General features: G+C 41.0%; 1 protein-coding gene and 1 long non-coding RNA gene across 8 annotated transcripts in view; one reads left to right on the forward strand and one right to left on the reverse strand.

Annotated features, from left to right (window-relative positions):
• Positions 1 to 17762, forward strand: part of LOC138853791 (uncharacterized) — a 47267-nt gene that overhangs the window by 27474 nt on the left and 2031 nt on the right. The window contains exon 2 of the long non-coding RNA XR_011392955.1: positions 12522 to 12593. This is a non-coding gene — a long non-coding RNA (uncharacterized lncRNA). The remainder of the gene's footprint in view (positions 1 to 12521; positions 12594 to 17762) is intronic.
• LOC128687151 (probable 3',5'-cyclic phosphodiesterase pde-5) overlaps positions 9705 to 17762 on the reverse strand; it is a 172969-nt gene continuing 164911 nt past the window's right edge. For all 7 annotated transcript variants that reach the window (XM_070092632.1, XM_070092631.1, XM_070092633.1 and 4 more), the window contains one exon: positions 9705 to 17474. In XM_070092632.1, coding sequence (XP_069948733.1) covers positions 17190 to 17474 — 285 coding nt within the window. In that variant the 3' untranslated portion in view covers positions 9705 to 17189. The remainder of the gene's footprint in view (positions 17475 to 17762) is intronic.

Here is a 17762-nt window from a genome sequence, read left to right on the forward strand (position 1 = left end):
TACATAACCCTGGTATCCACTACACAACCCTGGTATCCACTACATAACCCTGGTATCCACTACACAACCCTGGTGTCAACCTCCACTACACAACCCTGGTGTCAACCTCCACTACACAACCCTGGTGTCAACCTCCACTACACAACCCTGGTGTCAACCTCCACTACACAACCCTGGTGTCAACCTCCACTACACAACCCTGGTATCCACTACACAGTCCTGCCACCCACCACTACTACTACTACTACGCAGCAGCAGCAGCAACCAGTGACCTTCACAAGCTGCACAAGGCCAATTACTATTGTAGTTTCAACAACATGCGACATTCGTTAACATTAAGATTAAAGTTGTCTTAAATTCTGTAAAGTTACACTGCGATAGTGCACCAAAGACGCCTCTTCTAGTGCGCTGGGTTTCCAGCTCTTTTATGATCGTTGTTTCGATCTCCGAAGCATAGGCTCCTATTTAATGACTGGCGAAGCCGTGTTGACAAGTTTTGTAAGCAGTCAGCTTTGACGAGACTTACCACTGCCATGCTGGTGCAAGATTCGTCGCTAAGAAAGCTGTGCTGTGGCCAGAGTGATGGTGGTGGCCCCTGTTGACCTTTCCAGTGAACATGCATTTACCCAGTTAATTGAATCGTAATAAAGCCAGCATGGTCCAGTGGTTAATGCACTGGCTTGCCAGTTTTAGGACTGGTTTTGCATGGGTTGGCATCTCATCCGCTGTATGAGCCCCATTTATTGACTGATTCGTTCGTCTGACGAAGGCGAGGGGGTAATCTCGTTGACGCTGCCACTGGTGTAAACTGAGCTTACGCAGACGCTCTGTTTACACCAGTGGCTGAACGTAACTTCTTGGGTGACACGAAGAAGAGGAGGCGGAGGAGTGAGAGGAGGAGGAAGAAAGAGGAGTGAGAAGAGGAATAGGAGGTAAAGAGGAAAAAAATACTGCATATTTGAAGAATTCTCCCAAGACGGCCATGAAGGCACTCAGGAGGGACATGAAGGCACTCAAGAGGTAATGTGGCTTCACTTTACAACCTTCAAGAAGTATAAGAACTCCTTTATTCAAATCTATCCAGAGGCCCAGGCGCTGGAAATCAACATCCTACCTGACTGGTTTCATATTGACGGTTGAATTCCAACTCTCGGGCCATTTGAAGGTGTTGATCTACAGTTCCTGATCTTAGTGCCTTGAACTAAGGCTTCTGGGACTCTTCAAAGTGCTGATCTCCAGCTCCTGGACCTTTCTGGTAGTTGATTTATAGCTTTTGAGTTTCTTGGGGGAGTAGAGCTTCTTGAGGATTTTGAAGTTTTTGAGGATTTTGAGGATTTTGAAGGTAAGTTTATTTAGGTACAGGTACACATAAGTGCAACTATCATAGTGTAAATTACCTAGGATAACCCAAAAAAAATCAGACACAGTGGCTTATTTCCATTGGGGTCCTTGTAATATCTTATTTAAGCCTTAAAACTTAAAACACGACTGCTTATTTTTCCACTCAGATGCCAGCAGAGGCTCACAGACATACAGTTCTGTGCTCAGATCCATCACTGGTGAGCCAGAGTGGTGGCTGTTGCTGCTGTTGCTGCTGCTGCCGTGGCTCAAAACACGACTGTCAGAGAATAAATAGCGCCCACGTGAGGCATTTAAATCTCGAGGCAGCGGAATAAGATGCCAAACAGGCGCTGAGGCAGACAAACAGGCAGGCAAACAGATTGAAACTGGAAGGAAGACAGGCAGGTAGGGAAGTGAGGAATGAGGCAGGGAGGCAGTCAGGCAAGGAGAGTAGTAGACAGAAAGGCAATGAGGCTGACAGGGACAGGCTGGTGGGCAAACAATGAGGCAGGCAAGCAGGTAGGCAGGCAAGCAGGTAGGCAGGCAAGCAGAGCACAGTAGATACCTACGTGAGTTTGACGACGGTAGGCGGAGCGGACGAGTGTGGGCGGGACGGGGCTGGGCGGAATGAGAGGCAGGATGGAGCGGGACGGGGCGGCCGGTTTTGGGGTGGGGTGGAGCGGGGCTGGAGCAGTAACGGACGGTCCTGGGAGGCAGGCTGACGGGGCTGGCGGGGCTGGCGGGGCTGGCGGAGCTGGCGGGACTGACGGGGCTGGCGGGGCTGACGGGGCTGACGGGGCTGGTGGGGCTGGCGGGGCTGGCGGGGCTGACGGGGCTGACGGGGCTGGTGGGGCTGTGACTAGTAGAGTTTTCGCTCCATTTACAACTAGTTCACCACACTGGTTACAAACACTGGATCATCTTAGACTGTAAAAGTTACTTCCTGATGTCCATGAGTTTTATCAGTGCCATCAACTGTCGGCTGTGTCTCATGTTTACCCTCTTCGCTCATGTCAGTTCTCATGTTAACGTCCCTTAACATCTCTCCTCGTAGTCATTCATGTCTGAAGGAGAGTCCAGTGAGTGTGTGTGTGTGTGTAGATGGAGAGCGAACGTAGCAAGAATTCCTCCGATGGAGGAAAAGTGTAGTGGCGGTGGTGGTGTAGTAGTGGTAGTGGTGCTAGTTCCGTGGTGGTGCTGCAGTGGTGCTGCTGCAGTGGTGGTGAGGCCAACGACCGGCCGGACGCTCACACTCTGCAAAAGTGGGTCAACCCCGACGTTGCTGCCCAACACGTCCGAGACTCTGGCGAGTTACCTGAAGCAGGCGCCGCGGCGACAGTCCGAGACTCAGGCTTGACTATGTTGCTGAGACCGGACCTGGCGAAGACCACGTGTGGTCTTGCTCTCCTTCGGTCCTGGTCAGGGGTTCTTGGTCTGAAAGATCTGGAGATCCACTCTCCCCCCCCATCCTTGCCTTTACTTCACTAACCTCAGTGTCTCACATTTCCCAGGCGCTGTATGACCCCTATGTGTTTAGCGCTTCCCATGATAATAATAATAATAATAATAATAATAATAATAATAATAATAATAATAATAATAATAATAATAATAATAATTAATATTATTATAACTAACGTCGTTGGAAAACGTATTGTAACTTTGCTGGGACGAAAGAGTGACATCGCTGGGACGCCAAAGAATGACATCGTTGGGACATCGAAGAATGACATCGCTGGGACGAAAGAATGACCTTGCTGGAACGCCAAACGTGCATTTAATCGTACATTTTATATAAATACTTTTTACTCAAAATATTTTATGACGACACAGCGAGAGAGTGATATACACAGGGCTGGAGAATGAGACAGATAGACAGAATAAGAGAGAGAATCGTTCTTAGACTGAGCTGTGGTTGTTGGCGTTACTACTGTTGTTGCTGCTACTGTTACTACTGTTGCTGCTGTTGTTACTACTGTTGCTACTGCTGTTACTACTGTTGCTGCTGTTGTTATTACTGTTGCTGCTGTTGTTACTACTGTTGCTGCTACTGTTACTACTGTTTCTGCTGCTGTTACTACTGTTCCTGCTGCTGTTACTACTAATGCTTCTGTTTCTTCTGTTATTATTGTTATTTCTGCTGTTACTACTGTTGTAGTTACTTCTACATCTGTTGCTACTACTGCTGTTACTAGTAACAGCAACAGTATTAACAGCAGAAATAGCAACGGTAGTAACAACATCAACAATAACAGTAGTAACAACAGCAACAACAGTTGTTACTACTGCTAGTACTGTTTTTACTACTACCGTTGGTACTCCTGTTACCTGTTACTAACACTGCGGTTGCTGTTACTACTAACGGTGGTCTTGATACTAGTGTTGCTTATGCTGCAAATGCTGCTGTTGTTGCTTCAGTTGATATACCTGATGCTCCTGCTGTTACAACTACTGCTGGTTCCCGCTGTTACTGCTGCGGATGAGTTGCAGTTACACTATCAGTAACTGCTTCTGCTGTTACTAAGGCTGTTGTTGCTGCTGTCATTACTGCTGCAGTCACCACCACCGGAGGTGTACGGATCATCGACCTGTGACGTCACAACAGAGAGAGCGGTTACGCCACACTCTCGGGAAACTGCTCTCCCTCTTCCGCCGCATGATTGCAAACCCACGGAACGGGATGGATTTGAATGCCATGGATTTAACCCCCTTCCCCCCGTTCCGTGATTTATTATTGGTGTTGTTGTACTGAAGGGGAAGCGCTAAACCCGTCAAGGAAGTTTGTACGGCGTCTAAATAAAGGGGGGGATCAGTTCCAATTCCTTGGATAAAGATCCCCTTTCACTTGCATCATGTTATTCCCCTTCCACATATCCGCCCCTCTTTTCCCAGAGGTTTAGCTAAGTGAAAGGGTCAGTCTTGTCAGGCTCCGCGGAGAGGGGGCGGGGTGCAGCTGCACCACCTCAGATAGCTCGGTGGGGGCATAGCTGCACCACCTCAGATGGCTCCATGGGGGCACAGCTGCACCACCTCAGATGGCTCGGTGGGGGCACAGCTGCATCATCTCAGATGGCTCGGTGAGGGCACAGCTGCATCATCTCAGATGGCTCCATGGGGGCACAGCTGCACCACCTCAGATGGCTCGGTGGGGGCACAGCTGCATCATCTCAGATGGCTCGGTGGGGGCACAGCTGCACCACTTCGACATGTTAAAGACGCTAATAACGCAGTGCCTGGTGCGGCTGCACATATTTTTATGCCTGAGGCATGAAGGCTCGTTGAGTCCTGCCAGATCCATCAAAATTGTTCCATGGAACACCACCCTACTAGGCTGGGGGGATTGCTTACTTCATTTTGACTTTTTCGTGTTTTCGTTTCAACCTGATATAGCTAGGCTAAAGGACTGATCACCTTAATAAACTATTTCTTCAGGTCTTCCACTATCTCTAATTCATCTAGGCTGTGGGACTGATCACCTCAAACTACTTCGTATCTTCTACCGCCTGCAGTAATATTCACTGTGTTGGGCTGACAAAGCCACTGGTGGGCGAAACGTCTCTACAGTAACGACATCCAAGTTTTGCACATTTGTCTTATCTACTTACCTGCCTGGTGCAACTACAGTGACCAAAAGGATGATCATCTAACGCATGGCGAATTAACTCTCTAATGCATGGCGAATTAGACTTTCTAACGCATGGCGAATTAATTAAACTATTCTTCGGTGCATCCCTAGGCATCTCGGAAAGCAAAAGAATGATTTTATATGGTACATTCGTCATGAAAAAACTTCTTGTCATAATAGTTGATGGCCTTATCCACGGCAGCAGCAACAGCTGGTCCATCTGTGGTGGACTCTGTGACCTGAGGGAGAGGAAATCAGAAAGACCGCCGTTGGATCTGCCTTCCCGTTGTCAGTTCTGTCCTCACAAGTACTCAGCTCCGCGGTTTCTCAAGAGAGTACAAAGCAGCGACTCGTTCACCATCGCTTACCCGACGATAAAATAATGGTGACATGGTTTAGAGAACCGTTCAAGTGGATTTTACTCGTTTTCTTTTATTTATGTTAGCTTGATACATCAAAGATTCAACACTTGTTTGGAGAGCACGAAGATACTTCGTCCGAAGGCGTCCAGCGGCATGACCCGTATCTCCAGCTTTTTTCTACACAGCAGCTAGGGAAATCACCAGCTGACCGACCAGCAAACTTTACATCTGGTTCATAAGCATATCAGGTACAGAAGTGCCTATGTTATCGAATATCTCAGTGATGGTTTCGTACTGAGTCATTCCTCAACCCTTTCAAATGTGAAATCGTCTGAACCAACTAGGCACCCAATGCTGTCATGAGTCATTCTGCTACAAAACTATCACTCTCCCTCCCTCTGATAGCACCCTGCTAGGAGAATCTCTGGGGTCAAACGTTTTGTCGCTGTCCTCGAGTGAAAAGTTTCAGGTTAGCTGTTTTCCGAGGTATGAACCCCTTGTTTGTCTGCCAAAAACTAAATGAATTCGACGAATAGCTGCAGTCAGTAATATTCAGAAAGACACTCAAAACTCTCTTTGGAACATTATCAATCGAATCCAGCAACTCTGCCAGAAAGAATTGGGCGGAAGGACGTCCACAAGGCAACACAGATAGGATTTCCTGCACGTTTGCCCTCGTGGAATGCATCTAGTAGCATCAGATATTTCCAGAGTATTTGAGAGACTCGTTTAGGATTCATTGTTTTCATTTCTTAAAAATAAGTTTCACTGGGACTATCCCATAGTGGAGAACAGTGCCTTAAACAGGAACTTGCATAGCAGCCACCTACAGCTGGTGAGTTCTGGGCATTTTGGATGACTACAAATAGTCAGTTATACAAAACAGCTCAGATGTGCTCACAGTGCACATACTGTCTTATGGACAATATATATCTCTAGGTAAAGCAGCTGCTCGCTGAGGGCATTATAGGGATTTCCTATTGGCTCTCCCTAGATCCTCAAGCCATTTACATTACCTAAGTAATAGAAAGAATGACCTGTTTAAACTTCATTTTGTGAGAGTTGAATGTGCTTGCTGAATCTCATTTTATGTGTGTAGGTCCGGGAATTTATTTTTATTTTCACACATTTTCTTTATTAGTTCACGTGTGGTTATCTTAAATATTAAATAGGTCAGATGTTGTGTGATCGCCTTGGTTATCATCAGGGTGAAAAGTTTTTTTTTTTGAGTTCATTATTATTATTATTATTATTATTATTATTATTATTATTATTATTATTATTATTATTATTATTATTATTACTGCTGCTTGTCCTTGCTGCTTCGTCCCATTACTGGTTTTCTATTTAGGAATATGAGTTAAAAGTGGTCGTCTTGAGCGTGGTCATGTATTCAGCGTGGTCGTGCCATGAGCGTGGTCATGCCATGAGCATGGTCATGCCATGAGCATGGTCATGCCATGAGCGTGGTCATGCCATGAGCGTGGTCATGCCATGAGCGTGGTCATGCCATGAGCATGGTCATGCCATGAGCATGGTCATGCCATGAGCGTGGTCATGCCATGAGCGTGGTCATGCCATGAGCGTGGTCATGCCATGAGCGTGGTCATGCCATGAGCGTGGTCATGCCATGAGCCTGGTCGTGCCATGAGCGTGGTCGCGCCATGAGCGTGGTCATGCCATGAGCCTGGTCGTGCCATGAGCGTGGTCGTGCCATGAGCGTGGTCGTGCCATGAGCGTGGTCATGCCATGAGCGTGGTCATGCCATGAGCGTGGTCATGCCATGAGCCTGGTCGTGCCATGAGCGTGGTCGTGCCATGAGCCTGGTCGTGCCATGAGCGTGGTCATGCCATGAGCGTGGTCGTGCCATGAGCGTGGTCGTGCCATGAGCGTGGTCGTGCCATGAGCGTGGTCGTGCCATGAACGTGGTCGTGCCATGAACGTGGTCGTGCCATGAGCGTGGTCATGCCATGAGCGTGGTCATGCCATGAGCGTGGTCATCCCATGAGCGTGGTCATGCCATGAGCGTGGTCGTGCCATGAGCGTGGTCGTGCCATGAGCGTGGTCGTGTCATGAGCGTGGTCGTGCCATGAGCGTGGTCGTGCCATGAGCGTGGTCATGCCATGAGCGTGGTCATGCCATGAGCGTGGTCATGCCATGAGCGTGGTCATGCCATGAGCGTGGTCGTGCCATGAGCGTGGTCGTGCCATGAGCGTGGTCGTGCCATGAGCGTGGTCATGCCATGAGCGTGGTCGTGCCATGAGCGTGGTCGTGCCATGAGCGTGGTCATGCCATGAGTGTGGTCATGCCATGAGCGTGGTCGTGCCATGAGCGTGGTCGTGCCATGAGCGTGGTCGTGCCATGAGCGTTGTCATGCCATGAGCGTGGTCGTGCCATGAACGTGGTCGTGCCATGAACGTGGTCGTGCCATGAGCGTGGTCGTGCCATGAGCGTGGTCGTGCCATTAACGTGGTCGTGCCATGAGCGTGGTCGTGCCATGAGCGTGGTCGTGCCATGAGCGTGGTCATGCCATGAGCGTGGTCATGTATTCAGCGTGGGCTTGTTTTTGGCGTGGGTGTATCCTGAGCGTGGGCGGACACGGATTTCTTACCTATTTCTGGGCAAGAGAAGGGAACACCAGTGTGAGGGTGACGATGTTGGGGAAGTTGGGGGAAGTCGACGCATTGGGGGCATGTGTTGGGGAGAGGAACTGGGAGGGGAGGGGGAGGGTTTGAGTAACGGGCATGATGCAATAAGCGGGTCACGGGGGTGGGGTATTTGGGTCACTCTCTCCAACATGCAACAAGCCACTATCTACACTTATGCCCCGCGGGGGCGGGGTAGACGGGTGGCCAGTGGTTATAGACTCCACCCCATCCTCATGCCCTGGAGATCAAGCCCCGCCCCGTTTTTTTTTCTGCCCCCCCCACCCCGTTGTTGTGTTACCCTGCCCCATCAGTCTAGCTCTGCCCCATCACTGTCTAGCCCTGCCCTGTCACTGCCCCATCAGTCTAGCCCTGCCCCAACAGTCTAGACCCCATCACTTCAATCCTGCCCCATCACTGTGTAGCCCCGCCCTTCACTGTTTAGTCTCGCTCTAGCAATGTTTAGCCTTGCCCCATCACTGTCTAGCCCCACCCCATCACTAACTGCCCCATCACTTTCTAACCCCAGCCCAGTGCTGTCTAACTGTTAAAAGTGTAAAACCATCAACAAACAATGAGACCTTGTTAAGGTAACAAGTGAGGCTGCAACCCATGACTTGCAGCATAGCTTTGCCGAAATATTAGATGCGTGGTGCCCAAGCCCACACCATGCCAAAGCCACAGCTTTATCCTCAATTCGTAACCCACTTGGGTTAAATAGGGATAAATACATAAGGATAATGTGTGATAAATGGCTGTTAACCCCAAGGATATGTCATCCTCTTCATATGCTTATCTATGGATGAAAATAAATCAAGACTTTGTTTATATCAGAGCTAATTTTATATCTGGTAAATTCATACATGTATGTACAGTGCACGAGGGAAAACATTGAAGGCTGTTAGCTGTGTCACCTCCAATGTACCACCCATATACACACTAGGTTAACTGATGAGGTAAAATTCACTTCCTAACATCTCAAATACTGTATAAAAGTTGGTCTGTCATCCTAATATTGATACAGCATAGCACAAATTTTGTTTTCAAACTTTTAGTGCTGATATTGATATATATATATATATATATATATATATATATATATATATATATATATATATATATATATATATATATATATATATATATATATATATATATATATATATAATATATATATATATATATATATATATATATATATATATATATATATATATATATATATATATATATATATATATATAATATATATATATATATATATATATATATATATATATATATATATATATATATATATATATATATATATATATATATATATATATATAATATATATATATATATATATATATATATATATATATTATATATATATATATATATATATATATATATATATATATATAATATATATATATATATACACACACAGTGGACCCCCACCTTACAATCAGCTCCCAACTTAAACAATTATGTAAGTGTATTTTTTTAAGTGCTTTTGTACGTGTATTTTGGGGGTCTCAAACGGACTAATCTAATTTAAAATATTCCTCATGGGAACAAATTCGTTCGGTAACGGCACCCAAACAGACTTCTGGAATAAATTAATATTGTATGTCGGGGGTCCACTGTATATTTATTTATTTATTTATTTATTTATTTTATTTTGTGCTAATTACAGTTTTCAAATTTTGTTACACAAAAAAGGGATTAGATAAATGCAGTACAGTATATATTATAGCTATAATAAGGACACCCTCTATTGTATTCACTTAAAAACTGGATGGGAATCAAACCTAAGGTTAAGAGTGTGAATACTCTCTACCACTATACTTATATAACCACACACACATATGCAGCTGTGACTGGACCCCTGCAACCATGTATAGGTGAGTACACACGCAAGTTCAATTCTCGTTCAGTTTAAGCAAACTCAGTGACCTTCACTCATTACAATTTACTCTTAGCATGTCCTATACTGTGCTTGATTATTTAAATTACTTTTTCTCTTATACAGTATCTGCTATAGTTTTTTTCATTATTGTGGGCACTGATTTCCAAATGTGCAGAGTTTTGTGTAATACTTGCTAAATTTTACTGTATAATACATATGGCATATAAAAATAAGTATTGTAATATTAACCATAGCAATTTATATTGACTGCATTTCTGCATTTCCAATTAAGATGCATCAGAATTGAAGAAAAATATAGATTTTGTGCTCCTCTGCATTTGAATATTATAAAAGTTTAGTTCTTTAAATTATCCAGTAATTTAAAGTAGTCTCTGTGCAACACAGATTTTAGCACCATGTATAATGTATATTATGACAAATTTTGAATTTTTAGTTTATAAAAGTTGGTTTTAATTTACTATATGTGTGTTCTCCTGGATGTTATTAATTGCTCAGCAACAATTACCACCATAGTACAGTATAAATATACATGACTGAAGGTGCACTGTAGTGGCAATACAATTAAACTATACCCATGTAGTAACTGAATAAGAATAATTCAGTTCCACTGTAATGCTACATCAACATAATCATTACTCTGCATTGGCACTATCAATGGTGATGAAAGTTGTTTTTTTTGTAGCTGATTATTCCTCTAACTACATATTCTAAGGTTTTCAAATGCAGTAGGACCCCTGTATCCACAGGGATATATTCCAAGTACCTGCCGTGGATACCAAAACCGTGGATAGTAGCAAACCCTATGTATAAGTCTTGTACATACCTATTATAAAGTTTAACTGATAAATTATGCACAATAAGTGGAGAATTATCACTTTTCACTGATGGGAAGCACTTCAAGGCTTCTCTTGGGTTTTGAAGAACTGCTAGCTTTTTTACTTTTGCTCTTTCGGGCCATTATTATGCAAAATTAAGGGGTATTTTTGGGCTACAGTAAACAGTGGATAACTGAAACCACAGATACCAAATCAGTGGATACAGGGGTTCTACTGTATAATTCTGCGTTATGTCCAGTGTCATCACAAGTTAATATATTTTCTAATTAAAATTGGTTATATCACACTGTGAATTACACTAATCTAAAGAATATATTACAAGGTTAGCACAGGAACTGTGTGTGTTGAAATGGAGACAAATAGGGCAAAGCCAACCAATGGTAAAAAAAAAAAAAACTGCAGAGAGGAGCTTAACTGAGATGTTTGACCTGTGGACTGAAGAAATTAGGTTAAGTTAGGTAACATTGGTCGGGAAACAGGACAAGTGTTTCCTGATGTAGGGTCCTAGGTTTATGATGACCCACCACTGTAGCTTTTGGTCATCTGACCAAAGCCTTCCACTGGCTTACCTTGCTTCCCCTAAAAATTAAGATTAATTATTACCGAAGAAGCCAGTCCACGGGTGACATATCTCACTAAATTTTTTCTTTGCAATTGTCTTTTTTCACCTTGTGTGTATGTAACAAAGACAGCACATATTACAAATGAAATTACTTAAAATTCTCCCAATAATAATAACTACCTGGGAGATAATTTTTGAAGATTAATGCACTAATAAACTAACAATGTACTTGGCATAATGTAAATATTCAAACATTCATAACTCTCAACATTCATAATAATAATAATAATAATAATAATAATAATAATAATAATAATAATAATAATAATAATAATCTTTATTTCTACAAGCACATGTACAATTCCTAAAATTTTGACTTAATAAACCCATCCAGGGATCAAAGGGAGGGAGGAGATAAAAGTGCCTCGATGCCAGTGAAGGGCTCTTGATCCAAGAAATTGAAACTACCTTTCTCTTCATTGGATTGAACCTGATTACTTTCCACATCCCAGGTGCTTTAGACCCCTATGGGGTCTATTGACCCTTAACTATAATATCACAAAAAAAAAAAAAGTGAGTGTAACTGAAATTCTTATTTTCACAGATAAAATAAAAACCAAAATAAATTATATTAACATATACCTTAAACTATGTACAGTACACAATAGAAAACTTTTATTTTTTTTTTATGAACTGATGATTTTCTTTAAACAATCAAAACACAAATATTTATAGCATATATACATATGTAACTATTTTCTATACATTTTTATGTATTATACACTTCAAATATGGATACATTGATGATTTTACTTCGACTAATATATAGACGTTCCATTACACACACCAGGAGCTGTGAATCAACCCCTGCAACCACATATAGGTGAGCACGCACATGCGCACACACACGCACACACACGCACACTCACACACACTGTGACCCCTGCAACAATATACAGGCGAGTATACACACACATACACACACTTAATTCATAGTCCCTGAAAAGGGTGAAATTCATGGTAGTCATGGAGATCATGGTAACCTTGAGCTATTGTGTTTATGGTAGTTTTTTAATTTTTTATTTTTTGTTGCTACTTGATTATTTGTTGCCATGTTTATGGTGAAGTGTTAATGTTTGTGTTTAAGATGGTTTAGTGTTAACATTTGTGTTTATGGAGAAATGTTAATTAATGTCTGTGCTTATTGATATGCCTGATTTTTTTTATTTCAGACATTGTATAAAATATGAAGTAATGAAAAAGCCCCAAGGATGCACAGCATTTCGAGCATTCAGGTTACCGAAGTACGTTTTTATATTGCCAGCCTTGCATATTCTACTTGACATATTCTATGTGTGCGTCTTGGGTGATAGGATCGGCACTTTATCCAGTTCCTGACCCGGGTATACTATACTACTGTGTATAATGGCAATATGTTGCTGTGTTTATGATGGTCGTGTGTTTCATAGTAGTCATGTGCTTATGGTGGCCTTGTGTCACAATAATAATTTGTAACCATGTGTCGTGTGCAAATGAGACATTGCAGAGAGCAAGGGCAAACTCAACATCTTACAGTAACTACACTGCACAGTACTATTTATGTAAAATATGAAAAACATAACAATAGTTAGCAAGAATTTTTTTATTTTTCACAGGAGGGCATCAACTTCCAAGAGAGTTGCATTTCTGTTTTTTCAACTTAGAAATGAGTTATATTTATAGAAAACAACAGAATAAAGGATGCTTTTATTTAAGAGGCTGTAAAGCTTTTATTGCTTTTTAAATAGCCCTTTTGTAAGTGCTAATGTGTATAACTTGCTGGGTTAGTCAGTTGAGATCCTTGTGTACTTGAATAAATTGTTTTAACTCTTAAATTGTCCAAACGTAGATCTACGTTCACATGCGTAGTGCTCCGACCTTGATTTTCCCCATTTGAGAGCATGTAAAAAAAAAACGTAGATCTACTTTTGGACAGTTTAAGGGTTAAAGGCAATATGTCTACCAAAATTCAGATGCTGAATTCACCCATTAGGCGATGTTCTCTTTGTCAGGTAACAGGACAGTGTCTCCCGGCACAGGTCTTTGTCATACGATTTCCTGATAAATGGTTAAGCATCTACTGGCCTACCCAATCAAGGCTTTACACCCAATATAACAAAATAAATGGTAGCTCCTGATATTCTTCACCCTTAATATCCACAATGCCTCATATGTTCTGTTAATGCGACTATAGCTTATTTTTAATGGATAACATGTACAAAAATGCTCATATTTGGCTATTAATTCCTAGATTGCTAAGGCTACAAATTATGCAAATTATTTACAGAAATCACATGAACATTAGTATATTTACACAAATAATATTTTCAGATTCTATTTGTAAAAATAACTTCACTGCTTTTTTTTTTAGCTCACCAATTACAATTAACTTCACTTCAAACAATTACATGGTTCCCCCCAAGAATTAAAGCCTAGTGGTCCCTGTAGTGGGTGGAGCCATTACCAAGTACAGTAGTTACAGAAAGGCAGTAGCTGTAATAAGGCAATAGCATTGTTATGTATAATTTTATGGGCTTAACTGTATCAAGATGATGGTTTGGTCAATGTAATTATGAAAGGTAAATATTCCTAAAGTAGGAGGAATTTCAAGTAGGACTGACAGCTATTGTATAAGGAAGAGTAGTTTAGTATATTTGGAGGAATGATATGTGCCAATACTGTTACATAAAATGAAAAGGAAAGTCACTGAAAGAATGCAATGAATGAAGTACATAAGTTTTCACAAAGAAACTGGACCAGTTCGTGCAATAGGTACCTAATCAGCTAAGCTGTGATGGCTATTTAGGGCCACAGGAAGCAACACCCTAGTTGATAAAGCAGAATACAGGCTGAGCTAAGAGCAGAAGAGCTCTTGAAACCAGTCATAGATCCACAGATCCAGCAGCAGAGGGCAAAGGAGTGAAAATTTAGGCAAACTGTCAAAATAGCAAAATTATGATAAAATTCATGCACATTACAATTAAAGTTTTGTATAAAAGATGCATTGGTGTCTATAACATGGTAAAAAGAAGTACAGTAGTAAGTTATTAAATGACTGGTTAAGAACACTGTATCGCATGCACAAGGTCTTCTGTATTGCACGCACAAGACAAGGTCTTTTGTATCACATGCACAAGACGAAGTCTTTTGTATCGTATGCACAAGAAGAAATCTTTTGTATCACACTCACAAAGAGGTCTTTTGTAATGCATGCACAAGAAGAGGTCTTTGTAATGCACGCACAAGAGGTCTCCGACAAAGTTACCATGTTTCAGCGAGTCTTCCATTCAAGAGGGGTTGCCTAGATGTAGGTAACTACAAATTTAGTGCTTTCTCATGAATATAATAATAATAAAATGACCTAGATTCCTCTTAATTAACTTTCCTAATCCTTTCTTCCTTAGTCTGCATACACCATTCTGCTCATATAGTTGACAATGCATTGCTGCTCTAGGGTTTTTTAGTCACTGTGAAATGTACACTGTTCTCATCTGGTACAGTCTCATCACATATACAGAGTTAAAGAATAAAAAGGCATAATACCATGATTGGAACAATACACAAATAACCCACACATAGGAGAAAGAAACTTATGACGACGTTTCAGTCCAACTTGGCTGAAACGTCAAACTGAAACGTTGTCATAAGTTTCTTTCTCTTATGTGAGAGTTATTTGTATATGTATAGAGTTAAAATGACCCCGATGAGATAGCCAGTTCCTACCAATGATACCAATGTACCCATTCCAGTCCCTATGCAATCCACCTGTACAATAAAAGGAGAAATTATTTTAACTCATACACTGAGGGAGACAGCCACATCTAATGTGTGGGTGACTGATCACACAGATGTTACAATCTCTGATGGAAAAATATAATGACTGTCACTCAGTTTAAAAGTTGCAGCAAGGATCAGGCTGGAAGCAGTGGAGCTGTCATATTTGACAACAATGAGTTGTGCGAATATTGTGCAAAGAATTCAGAGTACAGAAATTAGAAGATGGAGATGGGTCACCAGAAGTATAATTCAGAGGGCTGAGGAGAGTTGTTGAGGTGGTTTGATAATTTAGAAATAATGTAGCAGTCTAGGATAACCAAAAGAGTGTATAAACCTGGGGTGGAGGGAAGAAGAGATAGGAGTCATCCCAGGAATGGTTGAAGGGAGGGAGTAAAGGAGGTTTTGATTGCTAGGGGCTTGAACATCCAGCAGGCTTGTGTGAGGGTCTTGGATCAGAGTGGATAGAAACAAGTGGATTTTGTGGCTTGATGTGCTGTTGGAGTGTGAGCAAAGTTATGTTTATGAAGGAATTGAGGGAAAACTGGTTAGCCAAACAGGAGTTACAGAGGTCCCTGCACTCTGAAGGAGGGGTGGGCATGTAGCAGTTTGGAGAGTCATTTGAATTGTAGTGTCTTCACCCTTCTGGCAAGACAGCTATTAAGTGAGTGATGGTAAATATGCTTCTTCATATACCATAAAAATATATCTTAATCATTTAACAAAACAGCAACTGTCCTCTTAATTTCATGTTTTTTTTTTTCTCTACATTTTTCTCACAGTTCTAGTGCTCAATGTGTCAATATTTCTAATGCAATGCTTGCACTCTTTGTGACCTTATAATAAATATTTCACTCTCCTTTATCAGCCTCTCTCACACCTCTAGAATCATTCATCTTTCCCACAGGCCCACATTGTAAATTATAAAATACCTGTTACAGTACCTTACAGAAGTTATGCCAAGAAATTCTACTACACACTGAATTTTTACTATTATTATTATAATTATGGGGGAGCACTAAACCCATAGGATTCTACAGTGATTTTTTACTAGACAGCATCTTAAATGATTTACCTATATTAATTTATTTGAGTAATCACAAATTGTTCTTTTGATGTACTTGCCTATACAATTTTCTACCTTTTATATACATATAAGTGTATATATATTCCTTCCAATCTGGTTTTCAGTATTTCATTTCTTAGACATTTGCTGTCATCACCTCAGTCTTGTCTGCATTCACTTTCAACTCTTCCTCCTCTACGCAACATTCAAAAGATTTCAAAACTTCTGTAACTTCACATTTGAATCCCGCCATATACAGGGTGTATTTGGAAGATTCGGATGTTGGAATTACTACATTCATATGTTGAAATGAATCCAACATGTGAATATAGTAATAAAAAGCAATCAGAAATAGCATTTTAGCATACTGCTAAATACCTTAAAACATTTATTTTTTAACTAGCTGTGTTTTGATACAATTTCTAAGCTGTCATTGCTGCCCACTGTTTTTTTTTTTTGTTCTTTTATTCTTTATAGACCCACTCAAAATGTAATGGATATGTTCGTAAATATATAACACGATGCATATCTTAGGCAATATTTTCCTTCTGAAATGTGTTTAAATTTTCCTGCACGTCACAATTTCAAAGTATGTATTGAAAATACACTCTTCATTACAATACTACTGACTGTTTAGTTACAAATGGCCTAACAACATTTCAGACCAAGTTTGATAATAAATAAAGTAAAATGAAGATAATTATGAAGAGAATACACTGTAATTCTAGTGTCTTGGATGATACTCTCATGAAAGAGTCCTTTATTCCTAAGAAACATGATACACTATTTTAATGTTTCTGGATATACCTCAGGACAATAATTACATTATATCCTTGAGAACATTGTTAATGCTCAGTAATCATATAACGATGATTTTTGTCTTTTGATTTGCTATCTCTGCACAGTTGAGAAAACTTAAGTGTATTAATTTGTACCGAGTATAATCTATGTACAGTACGCCACTCATTTAAATGCTTCCTTCTCTTGAAGGAAGCAGCTATCGTATGTAAACTTCACTATTTTATGTGTTATTTCCATTTTCTATGTCAGCTTTCGCATTAGTGCAATCATCATCAATTTCTTCAATTTCTTCTCCCTTCTCCTCTCCACTGGCCTCTTCTATTCCTGTAACACTCTCTTTACCATCTTCGTCTCTTTTCTCATTATCCACTTTTTTCTTTTCTGCAGCTATTTGTTTCCACGTTTGCAAGTTGTTCTTGCAGCCGGTGAGGAGTGGCTCTGTATCAGGAATAAGCTTATGCAGCAGCTCATAGCATGGAATACAGATGCCGGAAAGGAATCCAACCTATAAATAAAAAAGTATATACAGTACACCATGTGCAAAGATGAACATTAGGATTACTTTAAAATTCTCTAAGATTCAACTAAGTAACATGTGTGTGTGTGTGTGTGTGTGTATTCCTATTTACTGTATCATGGTACTGTACTCTTATTTCACATAATTAAGCATAATTAACTGACGTTTAAATATTATCCTACTGTATACAGTCATGTGTCAACGATACATTCTGAGAAATGTGTCGTTAGACAATTCTGTTGTTATGTGAATGTCATAGAGTGTACTTACACAAAC

Source organism: Cherax quadricarinatus, chromosome 40 (assembly GCF_038502225.1).
Source record: "Cherax quadricarinatus isolate ZL_2023a chromosome 40, ASM3850222v1, whole genome shotgun sequence".
NCBI classification, from domain to species: domain Eukaryota; kingdom Metazoa; phylum Arthropoda; class Malacostraca; order Decapoda; family Parastacidae; genus Cherax; species Cherax quadricarinatus.